The 12,229-nt window shown below is 42.5% G+C and overlaps 1 protein-coding gene across 1 annotated transcript in view; it reads left to right on the top strand.

The window, feature by feature from the left end:
* Positions 1–12,229, top strand: part of ATP2B4 (ATPase plasma membrane Ca2+ transporting 4) — a 173,454-nt gene that overhangs the window by 158,434 nt on the left and 2,791 nt on the right. The window contains exon 22 of the mRNA XM_083617964.1: positions 799–12,195. Within this exon, the coding sequence (XP_083474090.1) occupies positions 799–1,104 (306 nt within the window). The 3' untranslated portion in view covers positions 1,105–12,195. The remainder of the gene's footprint in view (positions 1–798; positions 12,196–12,229) is intronic.

The raw sequence follows: 12,229 nt of genomic DNA on the forward strand, positions 1-12,229 counted from the left end.
TGTAGTCCAATAGCATTTAGAGGGCCACAGTTCCCCACGCCTTCAGAGCTAGGTCTGCAGTTAGTAATCGCTGCCAACTGCAAAGCACACTGACTCGTAAGATGGTTCTGGAGCCCCTGCAGTTTAGCAGCCATCTCCAGGTTAACTCTTGCATGCGCACTGGTACATTAATCATTATCGGCATTCTGCTTGGATTTGCTGCAGTACACGGTCTTGATCAATTTTTTGGTGTTTGTTTGTGGGAGAGAGACACATTCAGCTAATTAATCTTTATAGGTTTGGAAATTTAAAAGTGACACCATCGCTTCCCTGCCTAATTTCACCTTGAAGCAAATCACACTTTGCAAGAGTACATGTCTTTACTTGCCACTTTGAGCTGTTTTATTGGGGGTATTTGTTGTTGCTGCTGCTGAACACATAGACACACATTTGAGAATGGTTGTGCTTTGAATGTCCATGCATTTCAAAGCTATTGTCTTAGAAATGTTACATGTCTTTTCTTGCAGCTCCTGAAGCGTCCTCATAGTTGGTTGCCCCATCACACGCATAGTGCCTGACCTTTGACCCATGTGGCCATTCTGGTTCTCCATAGGTCCTCTTTTTAAGATTGATTTTAGCTTTTTTTTTGTTGAAAACTACTATTGTTGTTGTTGCTGCTGCCGCTGCTGTTCTTGTTTTTCATTATACCTGTTGAGTTCTTCTTCCCCCTGAAGTCCTGAAGAGCTCTCTCTGGCCACCGCTCACTTTTGTGTTTTTGCTTGTTTGTCTGTTTTACTCCCCAATCCCTCTTTGATACAGATCAAAGTGGTGAATGCGTTCCGTAGCTCCTTGTATGAAGGCCTCGAGAAACCCGAATCCAGAAGCTCCATTCATAACTTCATGACTCACCCAGAGTTCATCCTGGAGGAAGACGAGCCTCGGACCCCATTCCTTGATGGCACTGATGAAGACCCAGAAGCTGAAGAACTCAAAAAGCAAAGTGAGGAGAGCCCAGGCGAGTCCTCACCCCTCAACAAAAATAACAATGCAGTGGACAGCGATACAGCTGAGGACACCATTCCGGAGCCAGAAAGCCCTTTACACAGCTTGGAAACATCAGTTTGACCTCTGAACTTTGATCCTCCTCTTTCTCCCCACCCTCCGCCCCCTCCATGCAACTTAGGCACCAACATCTGACCATACGCTGCAGCCACTTCCTGTTAAGTGCTAATACATATATGCCTATTTCCTCCCTCTCTCCCTCCTCAACCCCCGTTTATGATTATTTAGCCGCAGGAACCACAGTATCACATGGCTAGAGATTTGCTTCTCAACCATTGTTTTCTCAACCATTATTTGAGAGAGTTTCTCAGGAGAGAAACTGCCAGCTTTGATACATCTTGTTCCTTCAAGTTGGGTTCCGTGTGTCTGTAACAGTCACTTTCCCTTGTTGAAGTTGCATGCGTGAAGAAACAAGGTTCAGATTCTCTTAAAGCAGATGTGTGTACAACATCAGATGGTGCAGTTGTGGGGATAGCTCTATTTTATGTGCAGAATCTGAATCTTAGATGCCTCCCTGTGCCTTTAGGGAGAAGGGATGGGCACTAAGAGGATGCCGTTATTAGAGGGGGATCTGAATCAGGTATTGGACATGAAAGTGAACCCAGTCTTCCATTGGGGGGGGGGAGAGGGAATGGTACCTGATTTTTACAGTTTTTCTGTTTGTGTATTCTCTCTCTCTCTCTCTCTCTGTTTCCATGGTGGTATCAATCACCAGAGATAAGAGTGACTTTTAAAGTCTTAAAAATGTCTTCTGAACAATGTGGCTTGAAGAAGGCCAAGCAACAAGGAGTTATGAGAGCACCATTTTCTCTGAGAGAATGGCCTCTGGGGGAAATGAGTTGTATATGAATTAAGAGCAGATCACATAGGCACTCTGTGTTAGCTGAGGTGATTTCTGTTCAATTTGACTTTAGGGTTTTACTATTTTGACTCTCAGATTAATGAAGTCATTGGCCCTATAAGGTCAACATCCCAATTCCACACCTGATAATAATAATAATAAATGATCCCAAATAATGTTGCATGAGTCCAGGCCATGGTCGCTGTATACTTTCGGAAGGCTTATTATGGGAAGAGGGGTAGCTCCTCAGACAGTGCAAAATGTAAAGAAGTTGGGCCAGGCCAGCTATAGTAATGAGCTATTACTACAGCTTCTCTTGCATTTCGTGTGTTGAAGAGTTAACAGTAACAGGAATGTAAATGCCTTTGTGAAATTGCAAATGACTTGGTGCTATGGAGTTGGGCCTAGTTACATCACAAAGCACCTTCCTCAGTTATAATTGGAATGAGGCATAGCAATACGGCTTCTCCACATTTCTCATTAGCAGTGCCTTCCCTTTTAATTTCACTGAAACCGGCCTGCATTCTTTCCCCAAAATTGATGTTGCAGCTTAAGCTGCCTAAAAAGAATAAGTTTTTTTTTAAATGCTGGAGAAGGTAAATCAGCTCTTGCATTGAACGAGGGTGGTGTCATCCTCATCTTAGCACACATCTCCTAGTATTAAGATGCTGGTCGGGCGACAGCCTTGCAGTGCGTAGCCATATGGGGAACTTGCTGAAACTCTTCAGAGCATATCTCAGTGAGGGCCAGTTTGTACGAGAGAGAGAGAATGTAAAGCATGGGCATCCACAGTTTTAAAAACCGAGGGCAAAACTTGGTGTGATGGGTCACCACAGAATGCTTCACCTGGGAAGTGCTGCCTGGAAGCAAAGAGAGAGCCTAGTTGCTTGTAGCTGTATCTCCTTTCTGGCGATCATCCCGACGTTCAAAAGTGTACAGCTTTCCTTTGGAAGAACGCACAGCAGAAACTCCTGTGCCTTGTCTAAGCACTGCCCAAAGCACCGCCTGCCACGTGGGGAGACGGTACTTTGCCAAGAGATAAGTGTTCCTTAAAGAAACAAGCAAAATGAAACTTAATTGAGAGTTTTGGTTTCATTTTTAAACTCAAAACCCCTTCGCCTTGCGGGTTGATTCCTGAATTCCATTGCAAGTTTGAGGTAGACCTGTGAAAACCCCTTCTCAGTAGATCTTCTGTTCCAATGCTGGTGTAAAGAGGACTTCAGTGCTAGGCGCAAGGAGCTGCTAATATCTCGGGGGGGTGGGGTGGGGAGAAATAACCATCAGTGACCATCTTAATTGCAAATAAGGCACCATTCCATCCCCACAACCCTTGTTTTCCTTCCAGATAAATTCACTTCCATTCATCCGAACATTGGGAGGAATTTAAAGAGCGAAACTGCCATCTCTTGCTGCGTGACCTATCAAACAAGACTAAGAAAAACTTTTGTTTAGTTACGTTCTAAAGATTACATTGCTTCAAAGGTCATTTTTCTATTTTTAAAACTTGCAAAAAAAAAAAAGAAGTGGTGTTATGCGCTTGCATAAATATTTGTGGGAGGGGATACTGATAATTTTTTTGCTGTTGTTTCTTTGATATTTTTCCTTACCTCAAACATGTTTTGGAAGAAGAAAACGTGGCCCTCACAAAGTCACTCCCAGAGATCTGTAATTGACCGGTGTGGTGAGGGGGTCTGGCCTACATTTTAGTCCATTGTTTTTCTTTTTGTGTGTCTAGCTTCCTCGGGAGGGAGGGGCAGGTGGGGAAATAATTATATAAATATTATGCAAAAAATATATAGTTTTCTTTAGATCAGAAACAGATATTTTTAAGTCAGCCATATGTATTTTGTTTAAAGGAAACAGAACTGCTGAGTTATGTCACTGCAGTGGAATGTAGTCACATGGCTGGCGGTTGGAATTTAGTGATGGGCCAGACTCCAGTCGGCTTCCTTTTCTCTGAACAGCCATCTTTGTACTTAAAAAAAAGAAATCAGTTGTGTTATACAGAAATGTTTTTTATATAAATTATGTTGATATGGCTGGTTGCTTAAAGTATAAGTGTTTATTGTGCATAACATTCTTAATGTAAAATAGGTTGGGTTTTAGTTTTTTCTTTCTTTCCTATTTTAGTTTCATTGATATAACTGGCAGCAGTTGGCTGGCTTAAGTTATTCAGGAACTATAAAAACAAACAAAACATGTGGCCGAGAAAGAGTGCTGAAGATACGAGGCACGAGCCCCAATCCACAGTCATGTAGGAATACACACACACACACACACACACACCCCAAAATGAATGGCCAGCATTTTGGGCTTCCACAGCACGGATCACCTGCTTGGGTGATGGAGGGGCAAGGGAGACTACTACCACCACCTCCCCAAACAGTTGAACAGCACTGCCAAAGGTAGACTGCACCAGCCTCCTCTTAGCGGAAAGATAAGTAAAACCAGTTCAACAAAGATCAGCACCTGGTACAGGGCTGCTGCTGTTTTAAGTCCACAAGGCATTCTTTTATGTGCATTTAGATAGCATCCATGTAAGGCAATCCACGCACCAAAGCCTAGTTCTGTGTATGATCTGCCTTTCGGGGATGGGGGTAGATTGCAATTTCTCTGAAACATACCATGAAGGGCGGGAAGATATTTGCTGCCAATCGAGTGATCCTTGGGGGGTGGGGATAATTCAAGGTTGTGCCATGCCAGACAGGAAATGAGGTAATATCCTGTGATGTGTGTTACTTTGCCTTGGAATGCTGTGTTGTTGTTGTTTTATAAGAGAGAAACAAGAAACCCTGGACATAATTTTGCATCCAGTTCTTAATCGTAGGAATTTATTCTCTTTTTGTTAAATAAATTGGCAGATTGGTACCAAAGACATTACATCACTTCCTGTGTGCAATGAAGACTATCCATTTTTAGGAGTTAGAATTATGTAATTGGTTATTTTTATTGAGTCGCACAGGGATCTGACTTAATTTTTTTCAAAAGTTTTGTGCAATAAGTTTTAAGATAATATTATTTTAAAACACAAAAAGACAACTACAGAAGGAAAACAAATCTAATTGTAATTTTAGCCATGGGCAGTCATGAGCAGACATCAGTCTTGCTTAAGGGCAAATTTTGAATTATTACTAGAATTCTCTGCCTGTGTTTTCACTTGCCTCTTCTCTTCGAAATCAACACACAAGGCTCTATCGTGATGGAGCTGAAGTCCACTGAAGACTCCTAATGCCTTTAATTTTAAATGGTCCACATCCCAAGATCCCCTTCATCCACCCAGAGGATCTGTGTCCGCTTCTCCCCTCTCCATCCCGGTCTACTCTTCCTTTTGGTTGAGGTTAAGACAAATGCTTGAGGTGGGTGCAAGCCTGATTGCAGCCACAGTTTTAAAGAGGAGCAGGGAGGTCATGGAAGCCTAAGGCCAACCATCATCATCTCTTCACACCTGCTCAAGAGGTCACCGGTCAAGGTTAACTCTGGACAAGGGCTCTTCTTCCTCAGCAGAGCACCTTGATGAGTGAAGGACAAGCTGTCTGCACCACTGAGGAGAGAATATGGCTACGACGAGAACTCTCTCTCTTTGTCTTGTCCACTCTGCCTTTAGAACACCTTCAATCATACATTGGAAGCAATGTAGCTTCCATGTCAGTCCTTCTCACACTCTCTGCAGTCATGGTAATAACCATGTTAACCAAAAGGGGCAAAATCTGCAAATTCATGTGCCCTTTGATGAACCCATGGCTAAGACTACTTGTTTGTTTTTTTCTGCCCATGAATAAATATATATACAGTATTGGAATAGATATTTGTGTATATATTTATTTGAATGAAAAGGCTTTTCTAAAGAAGCATGCAGATTAGAATTTACGTTTTTTCCCCTTTTTTCCAGTAACTAGTATAATAAGCACTGGTATTTTTGTATAAAAAAGAAAAAAAAGACAAAACAAAAGACTGAATATTATGTGGTATGCATGACATAAACAAATGGTGGTTTCAAAGCAATATGTACCCTGACGTGTTTGCCATATTCTAGAGTCCAGCTTAAAGTGCACCTGATCTGTAATTGCATTTTGATATTATTTAATCTCTATGTACAATGTTTTGCATGTATTTATATGGTTCTTGGGAAGAATTTTTTGTTTTGTTTGGGGGGAGGGGTAAGGAGGGAGGGATTGGAATGACTGACAATGAGCTTCTTCCAGAACATTTGAAACTCCAAGCAGAGGTAATGCTGATTGGAACCATGATGGGGAAATCAAGCCAATTTTTTTTTCAAAGGTGCAACAGGCGGGGAAAGGGATAAAAGTTTTGAACTAATAAAGCATTTTTTGCTGTTGAGCAAAAACAGTGCGTGAGTGCGTTGAGAGAATAAACTGTGCCCACTTGTAACCGTGATGTCTTCAATATATGTCCCACCAGTTTTTGAAGTCACTGATCATCTACTGAAGCTGAGATGAAGGAGAACCTGAAGGAATGTAAAAGTTTGGCTTGGAACAAAATTGTAGTGTGAAAACAGTTTTTTAAAAATATATATAACTAAAATTGATGTGACGTTTTCAATATCCAGTGTGCACAGCTGCACAAAACCTCTGCCACTTCTGTCACCTCTCTGCAAGGTCCAGAAAGAGCCATCAAATACTAGCCAATGCAGCATGCCAGCACAGAGAGAAATCCAAATGATAATTTATTTCAACGGGCGAAAGGCAGCATGCAGTGCTTTGGAAATGGTGGATTTTTAATCACAAGCCCACAAAGGTGGAGAAACAACATTGATAATAAATGTTCTTAACACAAGGCAGCAACTTCCTCCAGTTACAGCAGTTAAGATCTGTAAACAAATAATAAATCAATGTTATTTCTAGCATTTCTTATCCTTTCCAAGAAAGTACCACAGGAGCAAAAATATAATGCTCCATTTCAGTAGGTTTGTTGAGTGTAAGACGAAAAGATCAGTTCATATATTACACTTGTGGTTTGAGCACTTTGAAAGCATGTTCTTAAATCAGGCATTGAATGAGCTAGATACATGCACTTATCACACCCTATGTTTCATCATAAAAAACCTGGCAAAAAGTGTTCTGATCATTCTCCTTGAGCCATGATACGTTTTCATGATGCACATATGGTGAAATAAATGTATGTCCTTCAACTTCCATGGGGTACCTGCTAAAAGTGGGGTGTCTAAAACAATCCGCACCATTCAGCAAAATGAGATGCAAAATGTCTTCAGTCTATGAAGGGTATTGTGCTCCACCACATTTCTTTAATAGGAAGAATAAAAAATCTCTATTACAGCAAACGTTTGCAACTTTAACATCTTGCTTTTCTTCCCTCCTCTCTATTCTATACATGACAGCTGAGTAGTAACTCCCATTCTGCCATTAAATTCATTGGGACTTGCTTCCAGCTAAGTGATTATGGGATCGCAGGGATCGCAGTGTAAGCAGGATTACTTCATAGTGCAGTGCAATGGTTCAACAATGCAGCTGATCCTTATAAGATAGTAGCAAAAGAAGCCCCCACATATCCAAACCTAACTAGTGAGACGGGATACAAATGTTTTAAGAATCCAGTCTGTACCCTGCTCATGCTGGAAGAGGGTTAAGCAGGAGTGAATTCTGCATCTAGGAGAATTGTGCACTGAAAGGGCAAGATTCAGTGGATCAGGCAGGCTAGAAAACTTGTCCGTTTCATTTAATTTGTATTTTATGATCAAACATTTTTCATCCCAAAAATATTGTTGGAAGCAAATCCCCCAGCTTATTCCAAAACACATTTCTTAAGTCAACATTCTGTGTAGATAACAGAGGGGGCTTTGATCAAAAGCTCTCCGTTTGGATAAGGAACAACTGCAAAAAGTTTATTTTGTTTCTAACAGTGACCTAGAAGTGAAAGTTGAGCAGGTGTTTCTCCTTTAATCGACAAGAGGCAACACCTGCTCAAATTCAGTTTCTTGAATGAGAGAACGGAAGCCTTGCTCCTATATTAAGTCTGGGAAATTATAATAACCCTGCTACTTTCCAATTTGTTGGTGGTTCCTGCTTACTAAGCACCATTCTTGAGGTTTCTCAGCAGTGTGATTTAAATGAGACTCTGGATGTGTGAAAAGCCCTTGCCTATGCAGGGCTTCGCATAGCTTGTTGGCCTATTGAAAGCAGTTCTCTGCTAGGGTGGGTCAACTGTGGAAACAAGGCCAGTCTCCTGCACCTTTTAGAGCAGGAATGTCATCAGGTGCTGTTTGCATGATAAGTTACAGCTGATGAGCTTAGCTCTTCAACACCACTATTAAAGATGAGGGAGCCTGGCTCTCTTTTTGGATTTAGCCACTGGATTCTCAGCCCATGCAACAGATTCAGCAAGGGTAGCATTTACACAACAACACAGACTGCTGGCATGCACAGGTAGGCTCATGGTTTTAAATGTGCTGAGCACCATAGAATCCTGTCCAGGGTGGTTTTGCTTTTGTGCACAAAAGTCTCATTTAAATCAGGCCAGGATAATGCTAAAACAAATGGTCAAGTAATGCTAATGGAGAAGTTTGCTGTTTTGGAGAGTAGGTAAATGTGTTAGTGCGATCTCAGGCTGGGGAGAGAAGCAAGCAGGCCTGTGAATCTCCAAAGGGCCATGATTTTCTTTGTATGTAATTCTTTGTAATACTATCCCTTTGTGATTAAAAAACCTGAGCCAAATAAGTACTTGGCAGAGAGCAGGATGATTGCAGGGTCACAGCAAGGTCATCGTTGCTTCCAAAATTGCAAGTGAGATACAGATGTTATAGCTGAGCAGTTTCCTATTATGGTTGTTTTTCCTATGCTGCCATACAATGATGCCAAATTACTTGTGGTTGTTGGACTTTCCTTTAAAAGAGCAGATCAATTATTTACCTGATCATTGTCTGAATTCTGTGGCCTGTGTGGTTCTTGTTAGCGTGTGACCTGTGCTCCTTTTGTGCCATAACCTGGTAGATGTGAAAGCTGCCATTTTTGTGCCTTTCAACCAGCCCACCACTGCCCACACTCCCTGTTCCATCATCTGCCGATGATTTGCAGCTGCTGTTTCTTGACAAATGAGTGATAGAGGAACTTTTGGAGATTTCAGGTTACAGCCACTCCCAAGTAATACTTCATTGGCAATCCTGGGACCAAGATCTATTAGAGACCAAAAAAGGAAGCCCTGTTCAGGCATTCAGTTTATTATGCACGAGAGTCTTAATGCTGCCTCTCCATGATGCCACTGTTTCCATGCATGCTGCTTTCCATGAGCTGAAGAGCAAACGCATGCAGCGGGGAGTCTCCTGCATTTGTGAAGCTTCTGCATGGGATTTAGGACCCTGAACAATCATGCACACAGGGTGGTCTTCACTGCAGAAATTCACTTTCCAACCTTTTCAGCATTCTTGGGAATAGTGACATGACTGCAGGAGCAGGGTTGGCCAGCAGGTCCCTGCCTTTTCCACACAAGATAAGCCTAAACAAGGCTGCAGTAAAGGCCACAGCATCAATAGTTGGGTATATGCTACGGGCTTCATCAAACATTAGCAAGTATAGTGCAAGTTACGGATACATGTGTTGCAACATAGGTGTGCATTATAGGTATAACAGCTAGAGGACTCAATGGCTCGTGTTTTCTCGAACAGCCAATTGATGACAGCCTGAAATTAGATGAAAGTTTCAGATGGACAAAGCCATCAAGCTGGAATTCTTGGCAGACTATCCATCTTAATGGGGTCAGCCCGGAAGTTCCTTTTGGAGGTTACACAGCAGCCTGCATAGGTGACTTTGGATTCTTTCTAGAAACTCAAATATTACAGGTTTTGATGGGATAAATCTCATGTTAGTTCAAGTGCACAGGTTTGTGAGGAATAGCCATAAGAGAACCAGAAGAGTGAGAGTGAATATAAGAGTCCCCAGTCTGAGCAGAAAAGTAGCTGGGCTTTTGGGGGGGTCCAGATAAGTTTCAAAGTAAACCTCTGGCACCCATGAGCAGGCAGGAGTATATCCAGCTCAATGTTTCACAGTGAATCCCCGGTGCAAGTTGCAGTTGCTGCCTTTTGTGTCGCCAGTTTGCGTGAAGTCAATGTTGCTTCCCTTGGCCTTAAATCCTATCATTCATTTTGGCCACAATACTTTTTTGTCTGAGCGGGTGTGGAATCAGACTCCCTCCGTCCATTCAAAAAACAGTCCAAAATCTTTAGGGAGGCTAGTTTGTTGGCTGTTTTTGGGCCTTGCCCACTTTCTGAACAAGTCTGTTGGCTTCATGATTTCTAGAAAACTGGATTGGGATTGTTTACTCAGGCTATTTGCTGCTTGTAAACAGAGAAATTGGACCCAGCAGATCACTGCCTCATTCTATTGGCAAAAAGAAAATGGAGAAATACGGTAAAACAATTAAAAAGCGTAAACCAAGCAAAGCCTCAATAGATATCAGTGCCGAATATTTACTGCCTCTTGTCTTCTGTGTCTGTCGCCGTCATGTGGTCCTCCACAGTCCGTCGCTGACAAATCCAGCCTGCGTGTGTGAGGCCATCCATTGTCCATGGGCAAGCATTTTTTATAAATTAATTGTAAATAAAAAGAATAAAAAATGTGGCCCATTTCTTCTGCTTCTTGGTATGTTTTGCGTCTCCAGCTGTGTCAAGTTGTGAGCTTTGAGGGGAGGGTGGAAAGGAGTAAAAATGAAGAGATTGTTCACATGTGGTTAGTTTCTGGCCTTGAATCTTGCAGTCCCAAAGAACTGAACCATGTTTGGGAAGCCTGAGGCCTTGCTTGTGGGCTCTTAAATAGTGCCCCACTTGTGCCCCCTCTTAACTCACCCAATGGTGTTGGTGCATTTGCAGATGTGAACACATCCAACTGTTTGGACTAACATATGAAATTGTCTGGCTAAATGGCAGCGGAGCCACTCCAGTATGTAGTAAATGGCTTGAGATGTTCTGCTCATTTGACCTCATACAGCTAATGCTGCAGCCAAAAACTTGGTAGTATGGTAGAGTAGGGGTGGGAGAGGTAATGCTTGCAGAATAGCCAGATGAGAAATCTAGGTAGCCTGATGGGTAATACAATTAAGTGAATAGGGAATGCATGAATTCCTTTAAATATCCACAAGTGAAAGGGTTAAAGTTATGTGGCACCATCCCAGAGTTGTCCATTGAACCTAATTGTACTTCCTCCAAGGTAAGTGTGCTTAAGTTTGCTGCCTTGCTTTCTTTTAATGAAAGCTTGCACCTTCTGGGGAAAGGGCTGGACCATCCCCAAGGATTCAAGAGCCCCACAGGCACACTGCACTGTCATTACAATCCTAGTTTTTGTCTTCCTGGAGCAATGGTGGCCAGCTGTCATGGACTGGTTGGACGTGGAGGAATGGTAGGAGAAGCCATCTGGAGAATCACCAAGGGAAGAAGACTCAGAACCCAGGGACATAAAACTAGCCCCCATTTGAGGTCTTGGACTTGTCACTGAAATTTTCCACGGTGCCCATAATGTGTCAGCACTGGGGCATTGTGAGAATTTACAGTGGCCACTCCATCAGAGCACTTGCTGCTGCAAGGATCATGGGAAGACATTTTGCCAAGGACCCCTTCAAACCTTGAATTGGCCTTGCCTGCTAATAGGAGGAGGAAACACGAGATCATGAAGGACATGTTGGACCAATATTTATCCTGCTAAAAGACAAGTGTTCATTTCCTCACTGGGCTTATCAGTGAAGCATTCAAGGTCAGGTGCTAGATAGTCTCAAAACCTAGTAATTATTTGGCCTCTCTTAATCCAATCATAGATGTAGAAGACCCAGTCTAATGCTGCCTGTTTGGAACCTCCCCTTTTGAGGTAGGACAATCACATGTTCCCTTTACTTCAAGCAGCTCTGGCATGCATCATGTGCCCAAGACATGTTCCATCAGCCTACTGTGCTAATAGCAATTATTTACAATCACCGTAAGGGATGGTGACTTTTATCTGCCTGGATAAATTGCAGTGATTATATTGCCTAGTGCAGCTTTTGCCAAGCTGGTGCACTGCAGAGGCTTTGAACTATAACTTCCATCAGTCCCAGATAGCATGTTGACCCTGGGGCTGACGGGAGTTAGTCCAGAATCTGGAGGGCACCAGGTTAGCTGAAATGCAAGCAGCACTTATTTAATTATGGACATGATCCAACCCAAATTAAGATGGATTTTAACAGGAGAGTAAAATTAGGATTGCCATACATCCAGAATTTCCAGGACATAACCAGAATACTGCAGTCAGAAGCAGTGTCCGGGCAGAAATCAGATGTCAGGGAAATCCAGACATATCCCCGCCCCCCATGTCAGCAGTGTTGTTTTTGCCAATTTTCCATAAAGTTAGCTCA

Source organism: Podarcis filfolensis (genome assembly GCF_964270895.1).
Source record: "Podarcis filfolensis genome assembly, chromosome: 6".
In the NCBI taxonomy this organism is placed as follows: domain Eukaryota; kingdom Metazoa; phylum Chordata; class Lepidosauria; order Squamata; family Lacertidae; genus Podarcis; species Podarcis filfolensis.